Raw genomic sequence first — 16,952 nt, 5'->3', positions numbered from 1 at the left:
TCAGTGGTTGGTTATACAGCTGAGAGAATTGGGGCTTCAAGATAGCTTTTCAGACAGTAACTTTTGTTGTTGTCGTGTTGACACTGATAAATAGTTTAGACATTACTCCCCTTAGTAAATATTCCTTTGGGACTAGTAATGCCAATATTGGAATTAAAATGCGTGTGAGAAATTGTGTGTGTGTATTTTCTATGGTAGGATAAAGCAATATCATACTGTAGCAAATCTTCCTCCCTCCTCCCTATTCCCTCTGTCTTGCTCATGTCTATATCAGTTGATTTAAACACAGCTGTAACCATTTAATGTGTTGAGAATAAAATATATAGAGAGAAACTGCCTCGCCCTCTGTCCAGCCATGCAGCTTTATTCACAGCACTTATACCACCTGAGGTAACATACACAGAAAAACTAAAACTCACTGGTCAGGTCTAGTTTTGTTTTTTTACCAGACATCCTCCACTGCATGAGTAGCATGTTTTCGACCAGGCCCCCTGGTCAGTGCCAGACTGACCCAGTCAGAGAGGGTGAATTCTGGGCAGCTGGCTACAGTGGTAGGCCTCAGCACAGAGAGCCATCGAGGATCAGGGCCATTTGAGATGCAGGACTGGTGCCCCAGACATGACATGTGAATTAGCCAGGCCTAACAACATATCATCTAACCATGGAGAAGGGGCCTAAAGTAGACTGTTATTGCTTAGATGATTAAGTAGTGTTAGGAACATCACATACTGAGGAGTTGTCTGGGGGAGAAGAGCTTTGTGCTTGTGTTCATTAAAGGTAAAAAATAAAATTAAAAAAACCTTTCCAGAGTTCTTATTGTTTCATTTACATTTACATTTATTCATTTAGCAGATGCTTTTATCCAAAGCGACTTCCAAGAGAAAGCTTTACAAAGTGCATAGGTCACTGATAACAACAAGATAGCCCCAAAAACATTGCGGGTAGCCAAAACCTGAAGCACATATTGTGAACAACCAAAATAAGTGCCAAAGGGAAGAACCACAAGAGCATTTAGTTAAACAAGTTACAATTAAACAACATTAATCGCTATAAGTGCAAGTGTACCTGTAGAAAAGCAAGCAACAGTAAAACATATTTCAACAATTTAAATCAGTTACCACTAACCAACAAGAGCAGCAAGGCTCTAAGCAAGAGTCATTGCGATCCTTGAGGAAACTAACATGGGGTCCAGCAAACCATTCCTAAGTACCGTTGTACTCCCGGAACAAGTGCGTCTTGAGCCTTTTCTTGAAGGTAGGGAGACAGTTAGTGTCTCTGATTGATGTGGGGAGTTGGTTCCACCACTAGGGGGCCAGACAGGAGAAAAGCTTGTGTTGGGACCGAGCGCTCTTGAGCGGTGGGACCACCAGGCAGTTGTCTGAAGAAGACCGTAGGTGGCGGGTGGGGGTGTAAGGCTGGAGGAGAGACTTGATGTAGTCGGGTGCAGTCCCATTCACTGCTCGGAAGGTCAGTACCAGGGTTTTGAATCTGATGCGGGCCGTGATGGGTAGCCAGTGGAGGGAGATGAGGAGCGGGGTAACATGGGAGCGTCTGGGTAGATTGTAGACCAGGCGGGCCGCCGCGTTCTGAATCCTCTGGAGAGGGCGGGTTGCGCATGCTGGGAGACCGGCGAGCAGCGAGTTGCAGTAGTCCAACTTGGAGAGGACAAGTGCTTGGACTAGCAGCTGGGTGGAGTGGTCAGTTTCAGTCACATTGGATGATTTGAACCTTCACACTTTAGTGACAAACAACAACCGGAATATTGCCGCAGCAACAGCAAGACCTCTACAACTGTCCCAGCTGCTGAGTCCTGGAGGCCTCTTCTGGTAAGCACAAAAACGCTACTCTACAGGTGGCCAACCACCTGTATTATATATATGATGTCTGTATTATTAAATTGTTTGGTTCTCTTACTTTGGGTATGCATATTCAGTCAATTAGATATTTTTTTTTACCATCACCAGAAACTCCTCACACCAAGCTTGCGTCTCCTGTGCAGGGCGCAGGGCGCATGTTAGTGTTAGGCTTGTTGTAGGAGTGTAGGAGTGAATACGCGGCTCATTAGCTACTCCCAGGAAAGCACTTTTAATGTCCCTTCCACCTCCACTATATACTTCTCCACGCCCAGAGTTTCTGCGCTGATTAACAGAGTAATGGTTAGCCGTAACCCTAACCCAGATGAAGGGGCTCCACCAGTGGACAGCTATGGAAACATCCTTCCCCCTAGTGGCTTTAAAGTGGAACTTCCATGTATTTATCAAACTGAATGCATATTTATATTTGTATATTTGTTTATTTAACTTTAGGCGTTTGTGTACGTGTGTGTATGTGTGTGTGAGTGTGTGTGTGTGAGTGTGTGTATATCTGTGTGTGTGTGTTATGAAGGCAGAGACGTGTCTGCCTGCGTGTCTGCCTGCATGTCTGCCAACCTGCTTGCCTGTTTGTCTGCCTGTCCGTCTCTAGCAGGGGTCACCAACACAGTGCCCGGGGCAACCCTAACCCTAACAACTTCAGCGTTCGTGGGGAGAACTGGCGGGCGCAGCGAAGATGGGGAGCTGAATGCGGTTTCTTAAACATGGCAGAAAAAAGAAACGTATCATTCTCACCGTATACTGCATCCATTCAGCAACGAACTGTAGTACCAACCCTTTCCGTTTTGAGTTAATGTAATGTGTTTTTTATTTAATGTAATGTTGTTTCCCATTTGGGGGAGCGTGTCTTTGTATTGGGGGGAGGTGAGCAAGTCATCCTATTTGGGGGGAGTGTTTTCATTTGGGGGATGCACTCATGTTAGTGGTTGTGATTTGCACTTCAGGGCCACCATATAGAAGTGATCATCTGAAAACTTAAACAATTGCTGAGATTAATAGAAATAAAGTGTTGAATATTTCCCACCTTGTTAAGTAATTGTTGGTAGTTATTGTGAGAAATCATTAACATGATCAGTGTCTTCACATAGATTAGTATCATAAATCATTAATAATAATATATGACTAAAGGTAAACTGAGCAAATTTGTTATTTTAGAAGAGTGTATCAAACTGGTAGCCGTTCATATGACTCAGTACCCATGAAGTAGCTCTCAGTTTCAAAAAGGTTGGTGACCCTGACTGTCACACTGTCTGTCTACCTATCACACTGTCTGTCTACCTATCACACTGTCTGTCTACCTATCACACTGTCTGTCTACCTATCAAATAGTCTTTCTGTTGTTCTGTCCATCTGCAGCTCACATTAAAGGCCTTTTAGACCATTGCCATCCTGACTTTAGCCATTCACTGTAATATTAAGTTTTATCAGTTCATGTAAATAGAATACAATGGAAAACAAAATAATAGAGCAGTGTACCTCAGGTATTAGTTGAACATTTAGTATTAAATGGACATAGTAAAAAGTTAAAACATGAATCTTTGGCAGTGTCGTTTTGAAAAGCTTGATAAAATGTCTATACCCAACGTAGAGTTCTAGTAAATTGCGTAAATAAGTATATTAGCGTTAAGAGGACAACGCAAGGCAGAGGGAAACATAAACATAGCTTCTGTCTCTGTTTACAGGGTTTACAGTCAACAATCGTCGTCCAACCTGTTGCTCTGGTATGGTCCCTTTGTGTTCCTTCTCCTCACATGTACGTTGACTTCAGCATTACGTTAGCTCACACAACACTGTTGCTTGTGGTAGTAGGCCATGTGTATGTTGTACAGTACTGTTCCACTGGACCAAGATGGGTCTAATCTGTTCTGTCCTCAACCATTAACTCTCTGGGCCCGATAGGTGAACAGCATAGCACAGACAGAGATGATGTTGACACTCCACACATTGAGACGTATCCTTCATCTATTGTAGGTACTTATGTAGTACAATTGAGCCCTGCTGTTTGAAGTGAACACACTACCAGAAGGAACAGATGATGATGGGAGGAGTACTACCAGTGTTGGTGTTATTAGTGAAAGAATGTTGGGAGGTAAACTTTGGGCAGTACCTGTATTAAGAAGTCCTCCCCCCTCCAGCCCCATAATAAAGGCCCATCCTGGTGGGTCCTGTTGAGCTGTTCTCTAGAGGTGATCATTGGGATGGGTGAAAGAATTGAGCTGACGGCGCCTCCAGGTCCTGAGAACGACTTTCCCCTGCCCGCTGTGTTCCCAGAGCCTTACATGGAGGAGGGAGGGCTGGGAATGGAGGCAGGGCTGGGAGTGGAGGCAGGGCTGGGAGTGGAGGCAGGGGAGCAGGAGGGGGATCCAGAAACTGAAGAACCTGAGCGGGATGATGACTCGCGGACGTGCAGCCCGGACTTGCTGAGCATGCTGCATGCTGCAGAGAGCAGGAGGAGCATGATGCATGCTGCAGAGATGCAGCAGCCTTCCTCTGGAGGGGCAGACAGACAGGAGTTCCCCCCCAGAGGAGGAGAACAAACATCAAAAGAGGCTCCAAAGATTGACAGGGTGAGAACATTTACACAGTTTAAAGGATCTGAATTAGGTGCCTGTTTTTTTGTAAAGTGTTTAGCTTTCAGAAGCCAAAAAGCAGGGCAAGCACATGGCTATTCAGCAGGGGTTGTGTGTTTTTGAGTGTGACTGGGTGGATGTGAAGTGTTTGCCCTGAGTTGGATGGCTGTGCTTTACAAACCAACAGGCCAGTATATGGACAAGGTGTGGAATTGAGGGGGGTCATCTTGTTCTCGGACAGTCTGACCATAGGTGGTCGTAAAATCTTTGAGATGGGGGGCGGGGAGGCAGAAGATCCTTGGGAACCCGAGTTGAGTCACCTGTACAGAAGCCAAGAACAACACAAGGCATCGTGTGTGTGGAGTGTTTGGTGAGGCTGTTTGTGTGTGGAGTGTTTTGACAGGCTGTTTGTGCGTGAAGTGTTTGGTGAGGCTGTTTGTGTGTGGAATGTTTGGTGAGGCTGTTTGTGTGTGGAGTGTTTTGACAGGCTGTTTGTGCGTGAAGTGTTTGGTGAGGCTGTTTGTGTGTGGAGTGTTTTGACAGGCCGTTTGTGTGTGGAGTGTTTGGACAGGCTGTTTGTGCGTGAAGTGTTTGGTGAGGCTGTTTGTGTGTGGAGTGTTTTGACAGGCTGTTTGTGTGTGGAGTGTTTGGACAGGCTGTTTGTGCGTGAAGTGTTTGGTGAGGCTGTTTGTGTGTGGAGTGTTTGGTGAGGCTGTTTGTGTGTGGAGTGTTTGGACAGGCTGTTTGTGCGTGAAGTGTTTGGTGAGGCTGTTTGTGTGTGGGGTGTTTGGTGAGGCTGTTTGTGTGTGGGGTGTTTTGACAGGCTGTTTGTGTGTGGAGTGTTTGGACAGGCTGTTTGTGCGTGAAGTGTTTGGTGAGGCTGTTTGTGTGTGGGGTGTTTGGTGAGGCTGTTTGTGTGTGGAGTGTTTGGTGAGGCTGTTTGTGTGTGGAGTGTTTGGTGAGGCTACGGAGACACGTGCTGTAGCAGCTCCTTGAGAATATCTCTGCTCTTTTAAGCAACATCTTGTCCCATAGTTCACTCAATCTCACTGACTTCAACGTGACTCTTGACATCCTCACACTGTTAATCATCCCACTTTCTGTGTCCTGTCATCATGAATGGTTTACTACACACACATGCACAGACACACATAACATGGTCAGAATGTTTGCTTCTAGTCTTACTCTTGGTTCTGCCAGTATATAAAAAGTTACTCTGTGGAAAATGCAGTTCCAATGTCTACAGTGGGTAAAATAAACTGTGTGAGTCCACAGAAAGAAAGAGGGTTTAAACAGGTTTGTAGAAGCATGTGTGTGTGAGAACAAGAGGGAAAGTTCAAATCACATTCATGATTCATATTCAATGAGGGTGTCCTCCCTCCCTCACTCCAGCCCTTCCTCAGGCCTCTCCTTCTACCTGTTCTCACCACAAAGACTCTTTTATCAGCCCTCTCCCCTCCTGCTCTCCCCTCCCCTTCTCTCCTCCCCTTCTCCCCTCCTGCTCTCCCCTCCCCTTCTCTCCTCCCCTTCTCTCCTCTCCTTGTCTCTCTTTGGGCACCTGAGTTAGGTGAAAGAGGGTGTTTGGCAATTTGTACACTTTAACACTTCCAACCAACACGAGCAGTCTACAGTTCAGGTTGTGGTGTGATCATATTGTGGTTTAAGCCAGTTGAGGACGGTCGTAGTGTAGTCACAACAGCATGAAGAAGGTGTACAATCTGGTTACACTGAGCAGGGACAGGGAGCCGGAGGCCGTGCAGTCCATCTGCATCAAGGTACATATAACCAGTTTCTCTGCTAGTCTAAAGCATGCAAAAGGGCATTTTACATAACATGATTACTGTAATACTGTAGCCTCTATTGAATCTTAGTTTGAGAAACAGAGTTGCTCAATGGTTATACTGTGGTGATCCTACAAGTCATCAAGCGATCTGGGACCTGGTTCAATGTCCTACCGGCTATATGTGAAATATTAAGCTGCGCATAATATATAATCTCTGTTCACTCAGGAGTTGTCGAAAGACAATGTCAATGCCTTGTACTTGTCCAAACCTTGGAGGAGTTGGTGTGGTTCTCTGGTGCTTCCAGTCAGCTGTTGTATATCAGGTTGTTCCTACTCTGTGCCAGCAGGATGTTTCCATTGTGAGCACGCAGCTCTGAGTGAAACAAGGAGTTTATTCATCCAAGATCACTCAGTTAAATAGGGTTGATTCTTTATAAACAGGCTGGATAGCTGGACAAGTCCTGCCCACAAGTCCCTACCTTGGACTCTACCCTGGCCTCCACTAGCCTCTACTCTGGTCTCTGCCCTGACCTCCACTAACCTCTACTCTGGTCTCTGCCCTGACCTCCACTAGCCTCTACTCTGGTCTCTGCCCTGGCCTCCACTAGCCTCTAATCTGGTCCCTGCCCTGGCCTCCACTAGCCTCTACTCTGGTCTCTGCCCTGACCTCCACTAGCCTCTACTCTGGTCTCTGCCCTGGCCTCCACTAGCCTCTACTCTGGTCTCTGCCCTGACCTCCACTAGCCTCTACTCTGGTCTCTGCCCTGGCCTCCACTAGCCTCTACTCTGGTCTCTGCCCTGACCTCCACTAGCCTCTACTCTGGTCTCTGCCCTGGCCTCCAATGGCCTCTACTCTGGTCTCTGCCCTGGCCTCCAATGGCCTCTATCCCACTAGCTCCATTAGCATCTAGTATATGTCCTATAATCTCCCCACTCATCCACAACACTGCAAATTTGAAGTTGATAGATTTGGAGCACGGTTTTGGAGCACCTTTAAAACACATCACCGACCATCACTATCATCAGTATCCACAAAGATTTCTGAATGTATGAGGGTATCAAATCTCAGATGGACGCTCAGTTTTCCATAAGCAGCATCCCAGTTGAATGGCAGTTGTTGCCACCACAGGACGAGCAGTACAGGTAGTTTGTGGGAAATAATCTGGATCTTGGAAGATCTTTCAGACTTTCTGAAGTGGGTGCAGAAAGGGGCGTAGGGGCTGGAATGGCTGGGAATCAGGAATTCAGATCCTCAGATAAATGAACAAATTGGGACGTCAGTGAGGTTAATTCAGTTAGCGAGTAAAAAAAACTCAACATGGCATACCCACAGCCTCATACTGTGTGTGTGTGTGCGTGTGCCTGCCTAAGTGCAGACATGTGTGTATGCCAGAGGAGAATGTGGGTTAGGGGTAGAGAGAACCATGGGTGGTGGGAGGAACTTATTAAGGGGTGTGACTCAAGGCTTTCCAATCAGGTGCTTCAGGTCCTGCCTCTAAGTTTGCTACCAGAACCCTCTGTGAGGGAAAGGCAGAGACATTAAGTAGGGGAACAGAGCACAGAGCAGGAGGAGAAGTAAAAAGAGCAGAGGGAGGGAAAGAGAAGCAGTAAAACTAGCAGGACGAGAGGAGACAGAGAGCCAGGGGAGAACATGGCCAGATGGGGCTCTTCCAACAGCACAGCTTTCCAGACGCCTCACTGGATGGTGAGGGAGAGCCAGAGGGATAAAGGATTGATGGGTCGAGAATGGCTAAGTGTACATGTGGAAGAGAGGATGTGAGATCTTTTGAGGTGGTGTCTCCTATTTCAATTGAAGCTGTCTCAATAGACCACCATTCTTTATTTTTTCTAATTTTTGTCTTTCCTTCCTTTGTTTTCTTTCTTGTGTCCTTTCTTCCTACAGCAGCTCCAGCTGACAGACCCAAAGAACGAGTTCAACAAACGTCCGATGAAGATGGTCCGCCGCTCGCTGTCCCACTCCCTTTCTCAGTCATCCACGGACAGCCACAGCTCAGGTACACTCACACACACATATATACACACACACACGCACACGCGCACACGCGCACACGCGCACACGCGCACACGCGCACACGCGCACACGCGCACACACGCACACACGCGCACACACACACACACACACACACACACGTTTTCTGAGTAGGTTTTGAACTCCAGCAGCAGATTAGTCCTGGGGCCATCTCTAATTCAAACCTTTAAGAAATGAGAAACGGCTACAGTGGAATGGTCTACATAATAAGATCTTAATCTGCCTTCAGACCTGCTGATCCTGGCCTCGGGTTTTGCTACAAAAGGAGAAAGAGAAAAAGAGGGAAATAGGTGGAGAAAGAGGGAGGAAGTAATCCAGCTCTACCCTATATGTGGCCTGAAACACTGAATCAGAAAAACAAGTCAGAAGTTGGATTCCATCTTGTAACACACATCTCAAACACATAAACAACATGGTCAGCCTTGTCATCGTGGTAACCTGTCATTCTGTTCCCCTCTATGTTCCCCTCTATGTTCAGAATCAGAATTTGGTTTATTCTCCATGTATGTTATACAAACACAGAATTTACTGTGGCAGGGAGGTGCAAAACACTAAACATATACAGATCTTAAATTAAGTAAAAGTACAAAAGTTTAACTATTTCTAAGAACTAAACAATCTAAGAATACAACAATTTAAATATAAAATAAAATATATATAAAAATAAGAATAATGAGCAGCGTGAATGGTCAACATAGTGCAATCGGATACTGAGATAAAGTGGCTTATGCATACTGAATTGCCATTAGATGGACTTATAATAGTTAAATAAGTGAATGAATGTCAATGGGAGTCCTTGGCCAGTAGCAGATGGAAAGAAACTGTTCTTATGGCGTGAGGTTTTGGTCCTGATGGACCGCAGCCTTCTGCCAGAGGGGAGTAGCTGGAACAGGGGGTGACCAGGGTGGGAGGGGTCGGCCACAATCTTCCTCGCATGCCTCAGGGTCCTCGAGGTGTGCAGGTCCTCGAGGGTAGGCAGATTGCAGCCGATCACCTTCTCAGCAGTGCGGATGATACGCTGCAGTCTGCTCTTGTCCTTGGCAGTGGCAGCAGCGTACCAGACGGTGATGGAAGAGGTGAGGATGGACTCAATGATGGCTGTGTAGAAGTGCACCATCATTGTTTTTGGCAGGTTGAATTTCTTCAGCTGCCATAGGAAGTACATGCTCTGTTGTGCTTTTTTGGTGAGGGAGCTAATGTTCAGTTCCCACTTGAGGTCCTGGTAGAGGATGGTGCCCAGGAAGCGGAAGGACTCCACAGTGTTGACTGGGGAGTCCCACAGGGTGATGGGGGTGAGTGGGGCTGTATTCTTCCTGAAGTCCACAACCATCTCCACTGTCTTAAGAGCATTGAGCTCCAAGTTGTTCTGGCTACACCAGGTCACCAGGTTGTCAGCTTCCCAAATATAGTCAGACTCATCCCCGTCAGAGATGAGCCCAATGAGGGTGGTGTCGTCCGCAAACTTCAGAAGTTTGACAGACGGATGACTGGAGGTGCAGCTGTTGGTGTACAGGGAGAAGAGCAGAGGGGAAAGGACGCAGCCCTGAGGAGATCCGGTGCTGATGGACCGGGAGTCAGAGACTTGTGTTCCCAGCTTAACGCACTGCTTCCTGTCAGACAGGAAGTCTGTGATCCACCTGCAGGTGGAGTCGGGCACGTTCAGCTGGGAGAGCTTGTCCTGAAGCAGGGCAGGGATGATGGTGTTGAAGGCAGAGCTGAAGTCCACAAAGAGGATCCTGGCATAGGATGCTGGGGAGTCCAGGTGCTGTAGGGTGAAGTGGAGGGCCATGTTAACGGCGTCATCCACAGATCTGTAGGCAAACTGCAGTGGGTCCAGGAAAGGGTCTGTGATGGCTTTGATGTGTGCCAGCACAAGGCGCTCAAAAGACTTCATTACCACAGAGGTCAGGGCGACGGGTCTGTAGTCATTGAGTCCTGTTGGCCTTGGCTTTTTGGGCACAGGGATGATGGTGGAGGACTTGAGACAGGCTGGCACATGGCATGTCTCCAGGGAGGTGTTAAAGATGTAGGTGAACACCGGAGACAGCTGGTCAGCGCAGTGCTTGAGGGTGGCAGGAGAGACAGAGTCCGGCCCAGCTGCTTTGCGGGGGTTCTGCCTCTTGAAAAGTCTGTTAACTTCACCCTCCTGAATGGAGAGAGTTGTCACTGTAGAGGGGGTGAGGGAGGAGGCCCTGTGGGTGGGAAGGGGTAGATCAGGACAGTCCAATTGTCTTTCAAATCTACAGTAGAACTCATTCAGGTCGTTGGCCAGGCGGGAGTCGTTAGTGGAGTGGGGGGCTCTGGGCTTGTAGTTGGTGATCTGCCTGAGCCCTCTCCAGACAGAAGCAGAGTCGTTAGCAGAGAACTGACGCTTCAGTCTCTCTGAGTATAGTCGTTTAGCCTCTCTCACCGCCTTGCTAAACCTGTTCTTCGACTCCTTGAATCTGTCTCTATCCCCAATCCGAAATGCTTCCTCCTTCTCTGACCTCAACCTTCTGAGCTCTGCTGAGAACCAGGGCTTGTCGTTGTTGAAGTTCACCCTGGTGCGTGTTGGAATAAAGCAGTCCTCAGAAGCTGATGTATGATGTCACAGCCTCTGTGAGTTCATCCAGACTATTGGTAGCAGTCGTGAACATATCCCAGTCAGTACAGTCCAAGCACGCCCGCAGATCCTCCGTAGCCTCACTGGTCCACTGTTTTGATGTCCTCACAACAGGTTTACAGAGCTTTAATTTCTGCTTGTATGCAGGAATCAGATGGACCATGGTATGGTCAGTGACCATACCATGTTCCCCTCTATGTTCCCCTCTATGTTCCCCTCCATGTCCCAGCCTACACAGACAGCTCTGAGGAGGAGGGCTCCCCCAGGGTGCATCAGCAAAAGACCTCCAAGGGCTTCTCAGACTTCTGCGTCAAAAACATCCAACAGTCTGACTTTGGGCGCAGGGAGATAGACATTGCAGAGCAAGGTGAGATTGATAACAAAGAACTTGCATGAGAAGGAGGGCGTCCTCATCGTACATGGTGATCTATTGGAATGTAGTCAACCAATGGGAACTTAACTGCCTGTTCTCGGTGCAGAGATGCCAGCTCTCATGGCCTTCAGGAAGAAGGCGGAGGGGGACAAGCCTTTGGTGGGAGCCAGGGTGGTGGGCTGTACCCACATTACAGCCCAGACCGCCGTAAGTACACACACTTACACAGGGACACTCAAATTAAATTAAAATGTATTTGTATAGCCCTTTTTACATGCAAGCATATCACAGAGGGCTTCACATACACCCATAGAACTGCCCCTTAACCAACCTAAACCCTCAAGGACACTAACATGCATGCATGCACACACAAACACTCACACACACAGTCAATTATCTATACACAGCATGTGTATGGTGTGTGTGTGTGTGTAGGTGCTGATAGAGACGCTGGCGGCATTGGGAGCCCAGTGTCGCTGGGCAGCCTGCAACATCTACTCCACCCAAAATACTGTGGCTTCAGCTCTGGCAGAGGGAGGTGAGATCCAGACCCCACTGGCTCTACTGCCATCCTCCTCTCCTCCTCTCCTCCTCTGTCACTCCTGTACAGTCTTCTTCTTCCTCCTCTTTCTTTTGTTCTCCTCTCATCCTCCATTGCTCCATCTCAGGGATCTCCGTGTTTGCTTGGAAGGGAGAGACGGAGGAGGACTTCTGGTGGTGTATCGACAGCTGTGTGACTCAGGAGGCCTGGGAGCCAAACATGGTACAGATCCTCTACCCACTCTACCACCCCACCCAGGGGCTCTCAGACTCCCTCAGAGTACAACTTAGCTGTGTCCGTCTGTCACCCAGATCTTAGACGATGGAGGAGACCTGACCCACTGCATCAATAAGAAGTACCCCAACCTGTTCAAGAGAATCAAGGGCATTGTCGAGGAGAGCGTGACAGGGGTACACAGGTTGGTCCTGTTCTCTCGTGGAGGGTTAGATGTCCTTCCATCATGCAGAACGTCAGGGTTGTTCTGCTAAGCTGACTCAGTTAGCAGATGCTTTTATCCAAAGTGACATACAGAGGGGGGATTTGGACCTGCTACATCTTGATCTGCAGATATATGCTCTACCATTGAGCTATAACAGGAAATATCCTTGGCTAAGCTAACTGCTGTCCCTCTCCATGCGGTTTGGCCCTGCGACTCTAACTCCTCTTGCTTCCCAGGCTAGTGTGGAACACTAACCCCCTCCCTCTCCTCACAAGCTAACCCCTTCCCTTTCCTCACAAGCTAACCCCATCCCTCTCCTCACAAGCTAACCCCATCCCTCTCCTCACAAGCTAACCCCTTCCCTTTCCTCACAAGCTAACCCCATCCCTCTCCTCACAAGCTAACCCCTTCCCTTTCCTCACAAGCTAACCCCATCCCTCTCCTCACAAGCTAACCCCATCCCTCTCCTCACAAGCTAACCCCATCCCTCTCCTCACAGCCTGCTAAACTAAGCAAACCCATGTCCCTTCCTCCCAGGCCAATTTGCTAAGCTAACTCTGTTCCTCTTCACTTAGACTTTACCAGTTGTCAAAGGCTGGCCGGCTGTGCGTTCCAGCCATGAATGTCAATGATTCCGTCACCAAACAGAAGTTTGACAACCTCTACTGCTGCAGAGAGTCCATATTGGATGGGTATGCTTGCAAGACACACACACACACTGGATCATATGAGATGGATGTCTCCTTGCTAATGACATGCATCAGTATGAACTGTGACCTCTACCACCTCGTCCTCCCCCAGACTGAAGCGAACCACAGATGTCATGTTTGGAGGGAAGCAGGTTGTGGTGTGTGGTTATGGAGAGGTCAGAGCCCACGCCACCTTACACAAACATGCACAGACAAACACCATGTTGTTCTTCACTGCTTTTTGCCCATGTGCTCTCTGCAGGTTGGTAAAGGTTGCTCTGCAGCTCTGAGGGCCATGGGCTCTGTGGTCTACATCACAGAGGTGGACCCCATCTGTGCCCTGCAGGCGTGGTAGGACCCCAACTGTTATTGCTTAGACCTGTTAGGACTCTAACCTCACCCATGCAGGTCTAGGACTCTGTCTTAACTTTGTAGACCTAGTAGGACTATAACTCTGCAGACATTTATTAATCTGGAAGCTAACTGTAAGGGGAGTCAGGTGGCTGAGCGGTGAGGGAATCGGGCTAGTAATCCAAAGGTTTCCAGTTCGATTCCCGGTCATGCAAACTGACGTTGTGTCCTTGGGCAAGGCATTTCACCCTACTTGCCTCGGGGGAATGTCCCTGTACTTACTGTAAGTCGCTCTGGATAAGAGCGTCTGCTAAAATGACTAAATGTAAATGTAATGTAATGTAATGTAATTCTTCCCCCATCCATCTCCTACCCAGCATGGATGGCTTCCGATTAGTCAAGCTGAATGAGGTAATCCGACAGGTGGACATGGTCATTACCTGCACAGGTAAGAGGAGAGGCTGGGGCAGGTGGAGAGGCTGGGAAAGGTCAGAGGAGAGGCTGGGGCAGGTCAGAGGAGAGGCTGGGGCAGGTGAGGAGGCTGGGGCAGGTCAGAGGAGAGCCTGGGGCAGGTGAGGAGGCTGGGGCAGGTCAGAGGAGAGCCTGGGGCAGGTAAGGAGGCTGGGGCAGGACAGAGGAGAGGCTGGGGCAGGTCAGAGGAGAGGCTGGGGCAGGTGATGAGGCTGGGCAGGTCAGAGGAGAGGCTGGGCAGGTGAGGAGGCTGGGGCAGGTCAGAGGAGAGGCTGGGGCAGGTCAGAGGAGAGGCTGGGGCAGGTTAGAGGAGAGGCTGGGGCAGGTGAGGAGGCTGGGGCAGGTCAGAGGAGAGGCTGGGGCAGGTCAGAGGAGAGGCTAGGGCAGGTGAGGTGGCTGGGGCAGGTCAGAGGAGAGGCTGGGGCAGGTGAGGAGGCTGGGGCAGGTCAGAGGGTAGCTGTGGTCTAGTGCTCTATCCTGGTCTGTTCCCTAGGTAACAGGAGTGTGGTTGGGAGAGAGCATCTGGACAGGATGAAGAGTGGCTGCATCGTGTGCAACATGGGCCACTCCAACACTGAGATAGATGTGGTAAGATGTGTGTATGTGTCTGTGTGTGAGAGTATATATGTGTGGGTATGTGTTTATTTGTATGGTATGTAGACTGACTCTTGCATCTCTCAGGTGAGTCTGCAGAGCCCAGAGCTAACTTGGGAGCGTGTGAGGTCACAGGTGGACCATGTGATATGGCCGGATGGCAAGAGGATCGTCTTATTGGCCGAGGTGAGAAGCATGACTGAAAACAGACATATTGTTCTATGTGCAGCTTTTTGCTTCATTTCTATACTTAATGTTTGAGTGTTTTATCAGGGTCGACTCTTAAATCTGAGCTGTTCCACAGTACCCACATTTGTCCTATCCATTACTGCTACCACACAGGTCTGTAAAAGAGTTCACACACACACACACAAACTCAAACACAAAACTATTGTGTGAGTTGATGGTTTGTGCTTGTGTCATGGGAGACTTCACAGAGACTTCCTCTCTGTGCAGGCACTGGCTGTGATAGAGTTGTACAATGCTCCTGAGGGACGCTACAAAAAAGATGTCTACCTGCTGCCCAAGAAGATGGGTGAGTCCCCTACCTCTCACTCCCAGCCCCACCAGCTCTACCTCTCACTCCCAGCCCCACCAGCTCTACCTCTCACTCCCAGCCCCACCAGCTGTACCTCTCACTCCCAGCCCCACCAGCTCTACCTCTCACTCCCAGCCCCACCAGCTCTACCTCTCACTCCCAGCCCCACCAGCTGTACCTCTCACTCCCAGCCCCACCAGCTGTACCTCTCACTCCCAGCCCCACCAGCTCTACCTCTCACTCCCAGCCCCACCAGCTCTACCTCTCACTCCCAGCCCCACTAGCTGTACCTCTCACTCCCAGCCCCACCAGCTCTACCTCTCACTCCCAGCCCCACCAGCTCTACCTCTCACTCCCAGCCCCACCAGCTGTACCTCTCACTCCCAGCCCCACCAGCTGTACCTCTCACTCCCAGCCCCACCAGCTGTACCTCTCACTCCCAGCCCCACCAGCTTTACCTCTCACTCCCAGCCCCACCAGCTGTACCTCTCACTCCCAGCCCCACCAGCTCTACCTCTCACTCCCAGCCCCAGCAGCTGTACCTCTCACTCCCAGCCCCACCAGCTCTACCTCTCACTCCCAGCCCCACCAGCTCTACCTCTCACTCCCAGCCCCACCAGCTCTACCTCTCACTCCCAGCCCCACCAGCTCTACCTCTCACTCCCAGCCCCACCAGCTCTACCTCTCACTCCCAGCCCCACCAGCTCTACCTCTCACTCCCAGCCCCACCAGCTCTACCTCTCACTCCCAGCCCCACCAGCTCTACCTCTCACTCCCAGTGTGTGTTATTTGCAGATGAGTATGTGGCCAACCTCCACCTGCCTACGTTTGATGCCCACCTGACAGAGCTGACTGACGAGCAGGCCAGGTACCTGGGACTCAGCAAGCATGGGCCCTTCAAACCCAACTACTACAGGTGGGTCACACACATGCATATATAAACACAGTGTTTCCCATACATTGATTTTTTTTGCCCCCAAAAAAACATTTAATTGTAGAGCTGTGCACAACGCATTGATTCGCTCAGCCCATTCTTGCCCCGCTCGCATTCTCTCTCACTGCAATGGACCCGTCTGTGAACAGCCCCCTCTCTCCGTGCACGCTCTGAATCAATGCGCGGGACAAACTGCTTTTACCGAGAAGCTGTAGAAGAATCAATCTGGAGTTTAAGAACTGTTAGTATAATAATTCTCTGCACAAATGTGTCCAAAACGGATACATTCAAGTTAAATATAATAATATTCATCAGATTCATAGTTAAATACATTTGGCAAATATAACAATATAAGTCAAAGTAATGTTTATATTACGTAAAGCTCCTAAAACTATTTTCCACACAAATTAAGGCTAAAAATAAATAATTGCGCACTCGCATTACTTGTTGAAGTCCTTATCTACACTCACATCTAACCGATACTAGGACATACAGTAAGTTTGGGCTGAGCCTCAAATTTTTACAACATCTGGCTCCGTCCCTGCCTACCACCACAAATATAATCACATTCTGTGGGAAACACTGAACCATATACATATCCAGTATGTAACCATAATTTTTAACACAGCGTCTGTCTACATGTAGGTATTGATCCATGACACTGAGGCCCAATGTCTCAGGTCTCTGACCCAGCAAGGTTCACATCTCTTGGCTGGTTTGGGGTCTGTGGCGGGAGTCTGATCCACTACCAAACTGAACTGGAGCATGGTGCTGACTTGTTAAGCATATTACATTACATTTGGTCATTTAGCAGACTTAAAGTAAGTACAGGGACATTCCCCCAAGGCAAGTGGGGTGAAGTGCCTTGCCCAAGGACAAAACATCATTTTCACTGCCGGGAATCGAACCGGCAACCTTCTGATTAAAAGCCCAATTCCCTAACCGCTCAGCCATCTGAACCCCATCCACATATACCTCACATTTTAAACTTCTACATAAACATCTATGATAAAACGTAGTTGGTGTGTTTATATTATTAAATCTTTTCCAAATGCAGAGAATGTTTTTGTTCCAGATCCTTATGAGTTATGAGTATTTCCTCAAACGTGGATACTAGGTTATACAACCCATAACTGAGAGTCACAT

At 48.7% G+C, this 16,952-nt stretch overlaps 1 protein-coding gene across 2 annotated transcripts; it reads left to right on the top strand.

Moving 5' to 3' along the window:
• The first annotated feature begins 4,324 nt into the window (after nt 1-4,324).
• On the top strand, nt 4,325-16,952 carry LOC136941428 (S-adenosylhomocysteine hydrolase-like protein 1). 2 transcript variants are annotated; one of them, XM_067233880.1, is made up of 17 exons: nt 4,325-4,438; nt 8,128-8,239; nt 11,106-11,243; nt 11,356-11,456; nt 11,685-11,787; nt 11,918-12,012; nt 12,102-12,208; nt 12,805-12,921; nt 13,031-13,094; nt 13,181-13,269; nt 13,647-13,717; nt 14,234-14,328; nt 14,422-14,520; nt 14,608-14,676; nt 14,791-14,869; nt 15,668-15,788; nt 16,452-16,952. In XM_067233880.1, the coding sequence occupies exons 1-17, from the start codon at nt 4,328-4,330 to the stop codon at nt 16,456-16,458; spliced, it is 1,578 nt and encodes a 525-aa protein (XP_067089981.1). In that variant the 5' UTR covers nt 4,325-4,327; the 3' UTR covers nt 16,459-16,952. The 2 variants fall into 2 exon arrangements, with proteins under 2 accessions (XP_067089981.1, XP_067089982.1); XM_067233881.1 differs by lacking the exon at nt 4,325-4,438 and adding an exon at nt 6,142-6,216.

The sequence above is a fragment of the Osmerus mordax genome, chromosome 4 (assembly GCF_038355195.1).
Source record: "Osmerus mordax isolate fOsmMor3 chromosome 4, fOsmMor3.pri, whole genome shotgun sequence".
NCBI classification, from domain to species: domain Eukaryota; kingdom Metazoa; phylum Chordata; class Actinopteri; order Osmeriformes; family Osmeridae; genus Osmerus; species Osmerus mordax.
The sequence above is the reverse complement of the archived record's forward strand: the minus strand, read 5'-3'. Positions and strand labels throughout refer to the sequence as shown.